Raw genomic sequence first — 15,866 nt, forward strand, 5'->3', positions numbered from 1 at the left:
TAAAATAGATGGCATAGATAAAACACATACATCCTGGTGGGCCCCACAGCTTTTCCGGCAGGAACACATTATCGGCGTGGGTGCGGTGTGCTAGACTACGCAATCCGAATCCATGTGATTAGAATTTGGACGGTCATCCGTTGTTTTCCATTGTGGGGTCCACTTAATGATTATCCAGGCCTGACTTTTGTGGCATTCCATCATTCTAGTGGGTCTCAAACAATACATGGGTTGGATGACATATAAACAACTCGGTGGGCTCCAGGCATTCTACACGGATTTGTGATCTCTTCCAAGTCAAGGCTCTCTCTCTCTCTCTCTCTCTCTCTATAAAAACCACCGATGAAGCATTCAAACAGACATACAAAGCAATGGCCTTAGGCAGAGGGAAGAAGATGATGGCTGTGGTCGTGGCCGTGATTCTAGCCATCCATTTCACCGGAGCCATGGCTCTGGATCCAACCGTCATTGTAATCGGAGCTGGAATGTCTGGTGAGTATCCATCTGCATTTTTCTATAGTGGCCCTTATTACTACAACTTGGGATTGGCCAGTCACAATCCAATCTAAAAGCGCTGCGTCTGTCCACATCAATCTAAATGGGCCTGCTTAAAGCTAATCATGGCCCTGAAATTCAAGACCACCACCAACCAATGGCCGTAACTAAAAGTACTGAGGTACAGAGGCTAACGATCAATTTATAGATCCGTTATAAGTGGGCCCAGTCAAACGAGCCTTACATTTATAGCCCCATATGCCAATTTCCACCTCCCAACATGAAATACTATTTAGACATTAGTGGAATCGCTATAGGAGATAGCTGAAATCTTACTCACCTTCCACCCTTAAAGAAGCACTATGATGGGATACAAAGCTTCACTCGTATGTAGGCTTGGTACCCTATGTAGATAGTTTAGAGGATTGAGGAATTTGGAACCCAGCAAAACTACTCTCTCTATTGTGGGACTTAAGATGTATGTGGAATAGGCACCGGATCTATCTATGTATAGGACATGGGATCAAGGGTTCAGATGGCTTACCTAGCTATGACGCCATAAAAGCTGGATAAGAATGCCAGAATACCGATAGAGCTAGGATCTTCCTCTCCTTCACACTCTTTTTGCAAATCAATAGATGTGACTCGAATTCTGCCATGTGGTATAGGATCGGGGACCCAGCTCTCTAATATACATTCTGTGGAGAGAGAGTTTGAAACCCATCAAAACTCTCTCTCCCATGCTCCACATCACTGTGTCCTAGTTCTACTTAAATTGCCTTGCCTATAGCATTCCACCCAAAATACGCAGTGCTGCGCAGATAGACTGCGCAACGCACACCTTAAGTGGGGCCCACTGATTAACTCAATCAAACCATCTAACTAGAGTGCAATTTATACCGTTGATCAGTAAGGCCCACTACATAGAGTTCTTACATTTATGGCTTCACACGAATTTGGTAATCCTAGTTTAACCCGAACATTGTATGTGTGACACAGTTATAGCACACCACCCCTTATATAATCTTAGATAAATTACAACTTAGTGCCCTTGGGACAATCCAGATGTATGTATAATTAGGTTGAAGAGATTCAAATAATAAAATGAGATTGCTAACTGTTATAGGATTCTTAAGTACTAAACAACTCTCTCTCTCTCTCTCTCTCTCTCTCTCTCACAGGGATATCGGCAGCAAAGACGCTATCGGATGCTGGGATAAAGAACATCTTGATACTAGAAGCAACGGACAGGATCGGTGGCCGCATTCACAAAACCAACTTCGCCGGGCTATCGGTGGAGATGGGAGCCAACTGGGTGGAGGGAGTCAATGGCCCACAAGTGAATCCTATATGGCCAATGGTGAACAAGCTCAAGCTAAAAACATTCTTCTCCAACTACGACAATCTCTCCTCTAACACTTACCAACAAACGTATACTCACATTTCCTTCTCCAATGATGCGTTTGGATGCTCAATTGCATCGAATTGCAAGTTGCACGATTTTTAATTGATGATGATGGTAGTTTTGGAAGCCAGTCTCATGTATGGCTCCACATTTCCCACCAACGACTCACATTTCGTTTCAATTAAGCATCCAAACATGCCCCAACTAAATTCACATTTGCACTAGTTTCAGTATCTCATTTTTGGCTTGCATTACCAGCGGCGGACTTCATAAGGAGTCATTTGCAAAGGCGACTTTGGATATGGCCGACAAGCTCTCGGAATTCAGCACCAACGTTTCAACTTCTCTCACTGCCTCACGGCTGGAAGATATCTCCATATTGGCATCTCAAAGACTCATGACCATGTAGGTATCGAATATACAATCTAAGAAAAAATCGACTCAGTCTCAAGAAACATCTGAGTCAACTCAGCGAGTTAGGATTACTTGGGTTCTTTCTCAGTACTGCTTTGTGGGTTTTCCTTTTAGGGTCCCTTCGACGCCGATTGAGATGGCGGTCGACTACTATAAGTACGACTATGAGTTTGCCGAGCCACCACGAGTGACGAGTTTGCAGAATACCGAGCCATTGCCTACGTTCACCAACTTCGGTGACGATCTATACTTTGTAGCAGACTCAAGGGGCTATGAAAGTGTGGTGTACGACATAGCCAAACAGTTCCTTGCCACCAACTCTGCTGGGAAGATTACCGATCCACGTCTCAAACTCAACAAGGTGAACTCATTATAATATTGCATTTTTATTAAATAGGGCGTCCACATGCACACACTCAAGATAGAGAGAGATTCATATACAACCTTATCGTTCAAAACTGGCAACTGATTCAAGTAAATCTACTGGCACTTGTGTGTACAACTGATAATAATTTCCAGCTCATTTTATAATTTGAGCCCAAAAAATGAGACAGATACAAAGCTCAAGTGGTCCACACTACAAGAAGCAGTCTCGATGATGACACTCACACTTGAAATGTTCCTAAAGGCCACCATCATGTTTATTTGCAACCTGTTTATAACATCATGTAGACCTTGACGAGGGGAAACATAAGTATCAGCTTCATCCAGAACTTTTGTAACTACTGTTAAGTTTTTAATGGTGTGCTATCAATCCCCACTTTGTGGTCCACTTGAGTTTTGGATCTACTTTATTTTTAGATTTATACTCTAAAATGATCTGGAACAATGGATGGACGTTGTTGATAAACCCCATACATCACAGTGGGCCCCACAGAGCGATTCCTGGACGGACTATGGTGCAGGTTGTGGAAGGACACAATCCGCTTCCAGACACACATACAACAGGCAACAAGGGAGAGGACGCATGCCATTGGAATATTCCCCAATATTTGGGTTTTTAAGGCCACCTTCCATGCACTAATTAACCTTGGAATGTCATATAAAAATGACAGTGGTCCCTTTGAATATTTTAATGGTCGACATATGTACTCACGCATTTGCCTACAGTGTAGCCCGCTTGAGTTTAGGATCAGAATTATTTTTGGGTATACTTCTAAAATAGGCTGGATTAAGTGATGGATGGACTGGATGTAATATATGCATTATGGCGTCGGTGGACATCTATATTCATGCATTTTCCTACGGTGTGGCCCACTTGAGTTTCGGATAGGTATAATTTTTGGGCTTACCTACTAAAATAGGGTGGATTAAGTGATGGATGGACCGGATATGACATATACATTGTGGTGGGCCCATGGACATTTATTTCCCTGTCGTTTAGAAGAGCGGCCAGGCGTGTAAAACACATCTGGAGTTTCAACACCCCGTCAAGGGTTCGAGTACGTGAGTGTGTGCTAAAATAAAATAAATTTATTTAAAAAAAAAAAACACGCTAAATCACATGGCTTTTTTTTTGGGAGCGGATTAGATGTTACTCGAGTAGCTTGTTAGTAGGTATTTCACATGGGACCCACCTTGATATATGTAGTGTATATCCAGGCCGTCCATCAGTTTTTCCAGCTCATTTTAGGGCATTTTGAGAAAAAAAGAAGCATATTCAATCTCAAATGGACCACAACAGAACAAACAATCTTCATTGAACAACCACCATTAAAAACTTCCTTGGCCTATCATAACTTTTATTTTCCAACCAACCTGTTGATTAGGTCATGCGGACCTGAATGAAGTGAAAATACAAATATCAGCTTGATCCAAAACTTTATGGCCTGAAGAAGTTTTTAATGGTTGACGTTCAATCCCTATTGTGTGGTCCACTTGAGATTTGGATCTGCTTCATTATTTGGACTATGTCCTAAAATGAGATGGAAAAAATTGATGGATGGCGTGGATATATAATAGATACACGAAGGTGGGACCTTTACCATACAATTAACATACGGTGGCAGAGTTTCAACACCTGGTCACGGGTTCGAGTACCCAAAAGGTGGTGAAATCCCACACACTCACGGCGGTGTGTGTGCGTGTTATAAAAAAAAAAAAAAAAACATACGGTGGCAGTTTCCACTCTTAGATTTACATCTTAGATGATGATCTAAGATCAACGGTTCACATTCTGCATTCCACGCTGCAACGCCATGGAAAGAAACATTAGCATGGGTGACGGTGCATCTAGATAAACATGAAACATTAGAAATAACTTTTTTAATGGCTCATATTCCAATACGAGACTCGAAGGGCGGGTTCATCAACGAGTCACGACTTTGAGACCACGGCTTCTAATGAGAACGTGAACGGTTAAGATCAATCTAAGGATGCAATCCATAGGTGGAGGCCGGTCAACATAAGAGGTGGCACCGTTACTATCATAATCCTATTAAAAAAGGTCTCGTGTCCAACCAGTTGGACCATAGGTTACGGTACACCTAGCTGGTAACTTCCAACATTTGGTGTGCGTGGGATATGTAATCCGTCAATTGATTTGGCCCACCTTGATTGGATTACACTTTTATTTTTCTATTTATCAATGGCTAAGCATCATCTTTTATTGGTGTGGTCAACCTCATGAGTTGATTTGACTGATTTTTGCATTGGGTGATCCATGTGGAGTATGCAACGGTTGAGTGTCATAGTCAAATGGTAGGTTTGAATTTATAACTTTTGGTGCAACAAAGTTGGACTTAAGTCCTCTTATTAAAAAGGGTTTTTTAACTTTAAATTTTTTATAATATATGAAATTTTAAGAAGATATTTTGACTTTTTATATTTAGAAAATTATTATTGTACATATGTACAGAAAGTGACAAGTCCAATTTGTACTACGAGAAAAACTGTAATACATGACCAAACACCCCCACTCCCTGCAGAGGTGTACATGGGTCGAGTCCACTTGGCCACTAGTTGACCCCGGCTCAAACTCGGCTCGGCTTGGTCCTCGAGCCTAATTGGTCAACTCAGCTTGGTTCGGTTAGCAACTCGAGCTAGTTTGAGCCAAGATTGAGCCCAGTTCACTTGTGCAATATTTTCACAAATACATAGACTACACATTTAAATTCTCACTGTATATAAAACAGCAACAATAGTTTTATAAGTATTTCATCAAACACCTTGTATGCAACATCAAAATCAAGAAAAAAATGGTATTTCTTTCATATGCATACCTTTCTTGCACCAACCAATACTTCGTTGAGTTATTTCATCAAACACTTAGTGAGCAACATCAATATCAAAGTAACTGAGTCACCGAACTGGATCGGTCCGAGTTCGATTCGAGTTGGGGTTTGATCCAAGTCGAGTCGAGCTCGGCCAAGCTCGAACCCAGTTCAAAATTTTTTCGAGCTAAAAATATTAGCATGACTTGGCTCAAACTCAATTTCGAACCAAGTCGAATCAAGCTCTTTCGAGTCGAGTCGAGCAAGCTAACCGAGCTAACTCAGTTCGTGTACATCCCTAACTCCCTGTTTGGACTAAATCGAAGTGCTTTTGTCCGCTTATGAAAACCGCAAGCAATGTGTGCCCCACTGTCATGCTTTCGGAAATCCAATCAGGTCACCAATTGCGTGACAACCTAATTTTAGGTGTATGGCCAAAAACAAATCTCATCCATGATTCAGGTGGGCCACATGATTGGAAACATTGTGCAGGGTGACGCCCACCCTCCAAACTGTTTCCCTCGGTGTGGCCCACCTAAATCATGGATTATTATTATTATTATTATTATTATTATTATTATTATTTTAATTTTTAGGACTGAACTTTTGCGTGGAATCTAATGCTTCGAATGAACTTCACATAATCATGACAATGGGCTGTAAAAAACCAACTGTCAGCGTCTCTCTCCTAATTAGTGTGGCACAGCTGAATCACTGGGTCAGCTAGATTTTTTGGAACTGGGCCTAACGTGGGATTAGACATCTAATGGTGGGGCCCACCTAAATCATAGGGTCTGCTCAAATATTTAAAAAATTTATGGGACTACCACCCAAGCCCATCATGATTCGTATGTGAAATCTATTAATCCCACATTAAGCCCAAGGCTAAAAAGTGAGTCAGACCTTTGATTTAGATAGGTCGCATCAAAAGAAATAGTTGGTAGAGAGACACCCGTTACTATTTTTTAAAGGCCTCAGAGTGATGATTATTTTATATATATATATATATATATATATATATGAACCATTAGATGCTATACAAAAATTTAGGCCTAACATTGGATTACACAGTTAGTGGTTGAAGTGTATTTCCAAAACACATCACAGTGGGTCACACCCCATTCGGCCAACGCCTTCATTCGCACAGAAGCTCTTATAATACTTGCCCATTTGCAACCAGTTATAGCTGGTAATGAGGGCACCGTTGTTAATGCAAGAAGCATGATTTCATTAATATGGAGATATTGCCCTAACATGCTTGGATTTATAAGATATCTTCTTCAAAATCTTTTTGGAAAAGGTATCGAAATGTAAATTCAATACTAAGTGGGTAATTTTCTTTCTTTCTTTATTTATTAAAATCCCTTTTCACCTCGCAACTAAAAAGTGAACAAGCACATGATCATATATGTTTTGGTCCATAAAACTGGGCCATACTGATCATTGATCCAGACAACTTGTCTGATAAGCCCCACCCTAGATGTCAGATCCCCTAGAATAGGTATCACACTGTAATATCTAACCCTTCAATTAGTGACGTGCAGAGTGATGATAAGAAACTATTTAATTGTTGTGTGAAACCACTACATGTTAGGTGCGGAAGTAAACTTAAATTGAATCAAACATGTAATAGGAAAAAGGAAAATCCAAGTAGGCACAGAACACAGAAAACAATGGTACCAAACAACAAACAATCTACCATATCAGAAAGCTACAAGAGATGGAACAACTAATAACATAAGAAAACCTTAACTTTCTCCCATTTGCACACCCAGATCCGTAGCTCAACTGGCAGACTGAGTGAAGATACCTCATTTCACTTTCTAAAGCTTATGATTGCCACCTTTAATTGGAGTGAGTCAAAGCCGATGATATATCAGGTCGGACTGGAAACGACCAGAACATCGCAACGAGCAACTTGGGAAAATTAGAGACTTTGTCCAAATTTTGTTTGGATCGATGGGCTGATACAGTTCGACCGAAAATGGCCTTCTCTACATATAAAGGCACTCTGATAACAATAATAATAGTTCTTTTACTATTGTAAGATTGTAACTCATGAAATTACGAGTATACATAAAATACACTTTAAGTAAATTACTTGAATGCACTTAGAAAGTAAACGTATTATAATTTCTTATGACATCCAACTGTCCATTAAGGTCACCCCAACTCAAATGTTGGACACCCCAAAAATCCAGCTGATCCATCCACGATGTTGACCACCACATGATTTGGTATTTTTGGATGGTTGTCTCTTGTTTCGATGGAAGCGACTGTGCTTTCTACATGCCATTCGACCAATGCATTAAGTGAATCCCATCACGATGATGGGATGTCCCAAACATCAGGCTTCTTAAATCAGTGACTGGGCCACGTGGGCCACATCATAGAAAATGATGAACAACCATCCAAACATCTCTATTCTTTCTACATATAATGGTAGAGAAACCGTCTTTAGATTGGTTACCAACAGGGGTAGGGTAGTTTGAAGCTCTGGTAGAATATATGATGCTTGGTACACAAGCACTCAAATACGATACATGTTACATACATTGACTCAAAACTCATCAAACAAAATTATGGAAACCACCATCACTAATTCAGTTAAAAAATTAGATAGGCTGGCCAATCCAAACCTCAGATATGTGGCACTTGTCTTTTTTGTGAGTTGATTTCTTGGAAAAGTCAAAAACAGAATGCTCTTTCCAAATTAACGCTCTGAAGCCAAATACCGCGCTATAGTGCTAATAGTCATTAATCTTTGTTTGGCACGTATCCCCTTCTCTTACACATTTTAAATGACTCAAAACCGTTTTGAACCTTTTGGTTAGAATGAGTTAGGGTTAGGAATATGGGGATAACGACTTTTACTTGCCATAAGACCTCTTGAAATAGGATTATTGAATACATTTCGTTTTTAACCAGCTAACTAATTTGTTGGAGACACAACAAGTCATAACATGACTTATTCAACGAGGAAGCAACTTAAAAAAGAATCACACAACATAATAGAAAAAGAAAAATTCAAGCAATTACAGAGAATACACGAATTTTATGTAAAAAAAAAAAAAAAAAACTCTCATCAGAAAAAACCACGGCACCAAGTGACAAACGATACACTATAATCAGAAAGTTAGAAGAGATAGAACAACTTATGGATGTGAAAACCATAGTATTCTCTCTCTCTCTCTCTCTCTCTCTCTCCCTCTCCGAGTGGGGGGGACGTGAGGTCGAGCACCTCTTCCTCAAGAGGATAACCATTCCGAATCCACGGAACTTCTCCGGACTCCTCACGAGACTTCTAAAATCCACGAGGAAGAAAGCGGAAAATAGAAATAAATTCTAATAAATTCGAAATTGATTGATGAATTCTTAAAAACGAGTTTACAACCCTTTAAATAGGGGTACCAAGCAATGGGAAAGAAATTAGAATCAAACTATAACTCAAACTCCTAGAATCCACGACTTACTATAAATAGTAAACTTACTATTTATAGACGGGTCGTGATGTCTACTAGTGCGCAAGGTTTTCGGCCAAAAATAGTAAGTGTCCTATTTGGCTTCACCAAAACCGTTCTCCAAATTATACTAAGTTCTTTTCACGTTGGGCGCAACTCCTAAAGCCCGACGGATGAAGAGTTATAATCAAACTAAAACTTAGTATTTATAGTAAAAACGAAATTAAAAACAGGGAAACGACCATCGATCAAGGGGTTTTTCGCAATTCTGGGCTGCGTAACCCGACATAGCGGGGTTGGTTGGCTAAAGTAGCTCGTTCTACCCCAAAATCATATATTTTACGTCAGATAACTCATTCCGGATTGCGAGATACGCCCGATCTAAGGTCTGATGGTCCGGATCACTTCTTATTCTCTCTCTCTCTCTCTCTCTCTCTCTCCCTCTCTCTCTCTCTCTCTCTCTCTCTCTCTCTCTCTCAAAACCCTTGGTTTCACAAGCTCTCACTATTTCATTCTTAGAAATTAACCATAATCTCATATTAACCTGGTTTATATAACCCCTTTACAGAATTAGAAACAAAATTGTGAACTTATACAAAAGTTGTGCAAACCATCGATTGAACCGTCGATCGAATCAACTCCAATTGAGTATCCATCGATCGATTCAACACCCACTATTGATCGAATCTGAAGTATCCAAAAGTATTTAGAGAGTAATCTTGTATTTTTCGGATTTTCTCGATCGAATTGACTAAACTGTCGATCAAATGAAAATCCCTGTTTCATCAACATATTAAAGGCACTGGATCAACACAATTTTATATCCAAATAATCAAATCAATAATTTTCATGTAATGCATACACACTATGCACACTACTTGAATGGCTCAAATCTCTAGCATGTATGTTGTACATTATTATATCTCACACATTTTTGAATATTTACCTATCATAGCTTTTTTCAAGTTTTACTATTAAAATTGAGAATTTAATATTAAATTACGCTACAAATAGTTTACAAAATAAGCACTTACAATGCTAAAAATTAAGGAAACAAAAATGGTTGGAACTCTCTTTAGAGTATTAAAGATATTCAATGTGAGTAGCGTTTGGCAATTTTATGTACCCTCGAGTAATGGCAAGGAGAGTAAACTTTTGGAAATTGAGGGGTGTGTGGCTCTTCAAGCAAAAGTATTTATGTTACTTCAATTCTTTCATTCGAGTAGTCCATTCTCATTGCCTCTTCTTCGCGTGCCCACAAACCATGTATTCTTCAGGAAGTTGTACAAAATTTGATGTTTGGGGCCCACTGTGATGACCATGTGGCATCCATCCTATATATTTATTGCACGATTTTATATTAGGATGTTAGCACAAAAATAATTCTACTAAATCTTAAATGGGTATAACATCGAAAAAAGTAGAGATATGTTTCACATAAAAAAAAACATTCTTATCATTTTAATGTCATTTTCTCTCTCTTTCTGTGTGAATAGCTCATACTTGTGTCAAGCTGTTGCCATAAACCCTAGCACATATAGACACACACACACACACACACACACACAAACCAAGTTCGAATTTGAGACCAACAAGAACCTCCCATAAAACTCCGTTTTGGCATCGTTCACCACCGTTGAAGGTCATATCACCCTATATCGATGTAGGTTGTATCAACCCATATTGCCCTACATCCAACAATCTCAGCCAAAACATGCCCATACAGTCATATTCCTCAAGAACGATATTGATATATATCGAGCAATAGGTACCAAATATCTTGGTTCATTTATGTAAGTCATAGATCTTACGGCTTCCATCATGGATGGACCTTTTTCTTTTCTTTCTTTTTTTTTTCCTTCTTCTTCTTCTTCTTCTTTTTTTTTTTTTTCAAGTTGGGCCCCACGCAGTAAGGGTAACACCCGCTAAGCTGTTACCTTAGTTTTTTATTTATTTATTTTTTAAACAACTTTATATTCATCATATCAGAAGCAAAAACTTTTCACGCAGATTTTGGGTGGACCTAACAGCAAAAAAGGGTGATGTCCGCCTATCGTTAGAAAATAGAAAAAGAAAAGGAAAAATAAACGGACACCAAAGACTCTAACAATCCCTCAAATTTCCCAATTCCACCTTATCCAGGAATGCCAGCCCTTTGGTAATATGAGGAAGCTCCTCTGTAGAACAGAAGATCAACCGAAGCTGGCCAACGCTTCCCCTTCTAGCCAATCATCCGCCACTGCATTTGCTTCCCGGGGGATATAAGAGAAGGAAACTTCTAAATCCTCTAAGAGCCTCTTGATCCTGGTCCACCAGTATGTCATGGCCCATGAGGGAGGCGAGTTCCTCTGGAGGATTCCTAACACCACTTTAGAATCGCTCTCAACCTCCACTTTAGGATAACCCAAGGTCGCACAATGGGATAGGCCCACCTAGATCGCCTTGATCTCTGCTCGAGAATTGGATCCCGTTGCGAAGCACGCCAACAATGCTAGTGAACTGAGATCCAATCACTGGTCTCACCCACAAACGATAAACAAGTAGAAAAAATAATCTAAAAGTAGAATCAAAGCATTCCAAACAAACCACAAGACAGAATATACGTGGAAAAACCTCAACAAGGGTAAAAAACTATGGGTGCAAACTTCCACTATGAAGAAAAACGAGATTACAAGCACTATACTAACCTCTTTCCTTAGATGTATAGAAAAAATCCTTTGCATACACCTTAGAATAACTCCCATAACACTAGAATAGCCATAGAGACCCATATTTATAGTTTAGGTAACTTCTCTTTCGCACCTCTGTGAAAACTGCCTCAAAATCAGGCAGTCCGTATAAAATCCGAAAACGAATCTGTATAACCTCGACTGATCGAGCAGGCTCTTTGACTGGTCGAGCAGACCCTCGACTGGTCGAGCATGGGCCTTGACCGGTCGAGCACTTTGGACCCAAAAACTATAGCTCGTTGGACTTTGAGTCGAGCAAACCCTCAACTGGTCGAGTAGGCCACTCAATTGGTCGGGCAGCCCACTCGACTAGTCGAGCGGCCCTGTCTAAATGTGGCTTCACATCTTAACAATCTCTCACTTGGAGACACATCACCATAAATCTTCATCTTTTACATCCAGAGTGCACCACTTCCCCGTCTTCAAGCTTGAAGACCAATCAAAGCTGAACAGAGCTTCTTCTCTCGTGTGACCGCCTTAGTCAGCATATCCGCAGGATTCTCACTTATATGAATCTTCTCCAGAGCAATCGATCCATCTTCCAGTAACAAACGTATGAAGTGATCTCTGATGTCAATATACATGGTCCTTGAATGAAAGACTGAATTCTTAGCCAAGTGTATTACACTCTGACTGTCACTGTACAACTTGCAATCTGCTTGCTTCTTACCCAACTCTTCCATGAAACCTTACATCCATACCATCTCCTTGTATGCTTTTGTAGCTGCAACATATTCTGCTTCCGTTGTACTAATGGATACCATCTTCTATAACTGAGAGAGTCAACTGATTGCAGCACTACCTAAAGTAAAGATATATCTTGTAGTGCTTCTTCTGCTGTCAATATCTCCTGTCAAATCTGAATCTACGTAACCTTGTAGCTTGATTTTTGATTCGCCATAACATAGCCCTACATCCTTAGTACCTACCAGGTATCTAAGGATCCACTTCACAACTTTTCAATGTTCCTTCCCGGGGTTGTTCATGAACTTGCTAGCAACTCCCATTGCCTAAGCAATATTTGGCCTCATGCTCACCATAGCATACATGAGACTCCCAATAGCTGACGCATATGAGACTTTAGCCATGTAGTCTCGTTCCTCCTGCGTCTTCGTACCTTGCTCCTTAGAAAGCTTGAAGTGATTGACTAATGGAGTACTAACCGGCTTAACACCTCCCATATTGAATCGATCAAGTACTTTGGCTATGTAAGACCGAGGTCGAATCCACAGGGATTGATACCTGTACGTTATCTGAAACTAGGTATAAATAGAATTAGACTAAGATGTGATCTAAACCAAATAGAATTTGATGAATAATGGTGAGAGATTAATGTAAAACTTTAAGGAATTCAAAGGAAAGAAACTAGGGATTCAGAGGATCCACTTGTAGAGATCAGGGAGATCTTATGCCTGCATCAAGGATTATGGAATTCAAACCGAACTTACTTGATCTGGTTTTCAAGAGATGAAAGGTATATGAATTAGAATAGATTCCATCATCTAACCATGCCCAGGAGACAAAGCAAACAACAGATTAAACTAATTACCAACCAATCAACAATGTATGGAGATCGGAAGGGTACTGTCATCCTACCATACCCATGGAGCAATGATGAACAACAGGGCTTCCGACTTCATAAACATAAAAAGGGAAAGAAATATTCAAAGCCATTGCAAACCCATTGTAATTTCAGTCACAACAGACCATTAAAGACTAATAAAAATATTCCTTATAATAATCATCAAAGAACAAATTCAGTTCATGCATTCATATTTAAAGCATAAAGTAGTCTCCCATCTCGCTACAGGCTTCACCTCTTAGCCCTAGCTAAGAGGTTTAGCCAACCATGATTAGGAAAAAATCCTTAGGGTTCATAAGAATAGAAGAGATCAACAACCCAGAAAAATAAGAAAAAGAAAAAAAAGAAAATCAGGCAAACACTTCCCTTTCTTCCTTCCTTCCTTCACATGCGCCAGAACGAGCACCCCCCTGACGTGCAGCAGCAACCCCGTCCAGCCTTACACGCCCAGCAGCTCCCCACGGTTGCACTCTCTTCTCGGCTGCACCCAGCCGACCTCCGTTTGATCTCCCTCTCTTCTCGTTTTTTTTTCTTCCTTCAATCCTCCAAAATGAGCACACCCAGAATTTCCTCCCGTTTCAGGCCTTCCGATCCCTCTCAATCCTCTCTCTTTTTCCTCATATAGAGCAGGAGGTCCGTGCGGAAGGCTGGAGTCCGCGGACGAGTTGGCTGCGGAAACGTTCTTCACGCACAGCAGCCAAACTCGGAGTCTTCCCCTCTTCTTCTTCTTTGCTTTCCTTCCAAAAGGACAACATCCTTTGGAAGATTTTCGGCAGACCTACATGATGATCAGCCGTCCGACCGCCCCCAAGGGCGTACAACCCGTCGCAAAAGTCGGACGGCGTCCGGCTTTCACGAACGCGTGTAACAGGGCAAGCGCTGACACGCGGTGGGGCCCACTTCACTGGTTTTTTGAAAGATCCACTCCGTCTATTCGTATCAGCTCGAAAAAACAGGTGGGACACAATGTATTTGGATAAAAATAGGTGCGGTCCAGAGTGCTTGCTGTGATCTGCACGTGGGAGTGAATGGATGTCCAAAGTCATCATGAATTTGACTGTTACGCTCTCCTCTACAAGATGGACGGGTCGGATTGTCCCCGCGGATCATGATGGTGGCCCACCACCTTCCGCAAAATCCGACAGTCTATCGGTTACGCGCTGAAGGAAAACGGAAGTTTCCTTTTCTATGGGTCATAGTATGGTTTGACCAAGGTGGAGGTGCAGTGTACGGGCATACTCCAGTGGGGTCCATTATGATGCTTTTGAGAGATCCGCTCCGTCCATCCATTTTGTCAGCTCATTTAAACAGTCTAGAACAATTTTGAAGCATATCCGGATATCAGGCGGGCCCCACATAATGATTAAAGGGGCTGATCTGTCCGTTGAGCCACTTCCACAGTGATCCAGGGGCTGAAATTTTACGTGTACGGTTTATTTATGGTCCTCAAGCCACGTATGAAGTTTCGAATTGATCAGATTCTCGTGATCTTACATTCTGGCTGACTTTCAGGCCGCTTGAGCTTCAGTTTCTCGATTTTCGCGGATCTCTGGCATGTAATTCCATCAATCTTGGTCCGCTGGAGTTCGTCCCTTGCCTTTAGTGTCATCAGAGCGTTAAATCCATGCTTTAAGCTTCCTTTTTAGTCCATGCTCGTAAATGCTCTCTGCATCACAAACATGATTAAAGCGGGCATTAAATGGTATCATGTTCGTAAATCCAGTCAGTAACTGGGTCCGATATGCAATATTTGACCCTCAACACAACCCCCAACCAGCATCTTGCTAGTCCCGAGCAAGGTATGCGAAAAATAAGTTGAGAATTACAGAACAATTTATAAACTCGAGTGATTTTTGCAGAGTAATCCAGATATGAGAATTTTTAGATTCATGACTGTTGGATATTACTTCTCCTTGACTCAGGCGCATAGTAAACTTCATAATCAAGTTCAAAGTATTATTCCATTAATTAGAAAAATTCTAACCATTGAGATCTATGAATGTATAGTCTAATCTCGACTTGTCAACATTAAGATTCACCTCGATATTTAAGGATATCATTGGTAACAACTAAGAGAATTCATGATAACCCATCTTGGCTTACACATTATCTTTTTAATTTTTTTGATTTTTTTATTAGACATAACGCCAAGAAGAGGGATCAGATCCTCACCTATAGGGAGCAAACCTAAGATAAAGACTGTACACCCAACTGTTTCACATATCATTCATGGGGAATCGAATCCTCACCTATAGGGAGCAAACCTATGGTAAAGATTGTTTGCTCAATCTATTTGATTTCTTAAGTTGGTTCCTTTCATATTTAGTGATTACCAAATTAATCCTTTAATATCGAACTGAAACCTTAATATGCAAGCGAGATGTGTCCTACGAATTCATGACTCAACCAATGCTCACAATTCTAATAATTGATTAACAATTCAAACTTAGCTGGAAATTTAATAAATAACTGAATCCAAGAGTCATGAAGTACCAACATCACGCATCAAAATCACTTCGACTTCATTAGAAATCCTGGAAAAATTAAAAATTTTCACAAATTTTGCTC

General features: G+C 40.3%; 1 protein-coding gene across 2 annotated transcripts in view; it reads left to right on the forward strand.

The window, feature by feature from the left end:
- The first annotated feature begins 344 nt into the window (after positions 1–344).
- Positions 345–15,866, forward strand: part of LOC131237739 (polyamine oxidase 1-like) — a 35,516-nt gene continuing 19,994 nt past the window's right edge. For both annotated transcript variants that reach the window (XM_058235688.1, XM_058235689.1), the window contains exons 1-4: positions 345–492; positions 1,677–1,926; positions 2,159–2,305; positions 2,429–2,675. In XM_058235688.1, coding sequence (XP_058091671.1) covers positions 372–492; positions 1,677–1,926; positions 2,159–2,305; positions 2,429–2,675 — 765 coding nt within the window. In that variant the 5' untranslated portion in view covers positions 345–371. The remainder of the gene's footprint in view (positions 493–1,676; positions 1,927–2,158; positions 2,306–2,428; positions 2,676–15,866) is intronic.

Source organism: Magnolia sinica, chromosome 2 (genome assembly GCF_029962835.1).
Source record: "Magnolia sinica isolate HGM2019 chromosome 2, MsV1, whole genome shotgun sequence".
Lineage (NCBI taxonomy): Eukaryota > Viridiplantae > Streptophyta > Magnoliopsida > Magnoliales > Magnoliaceae > Magnolia > Magnolia sinica.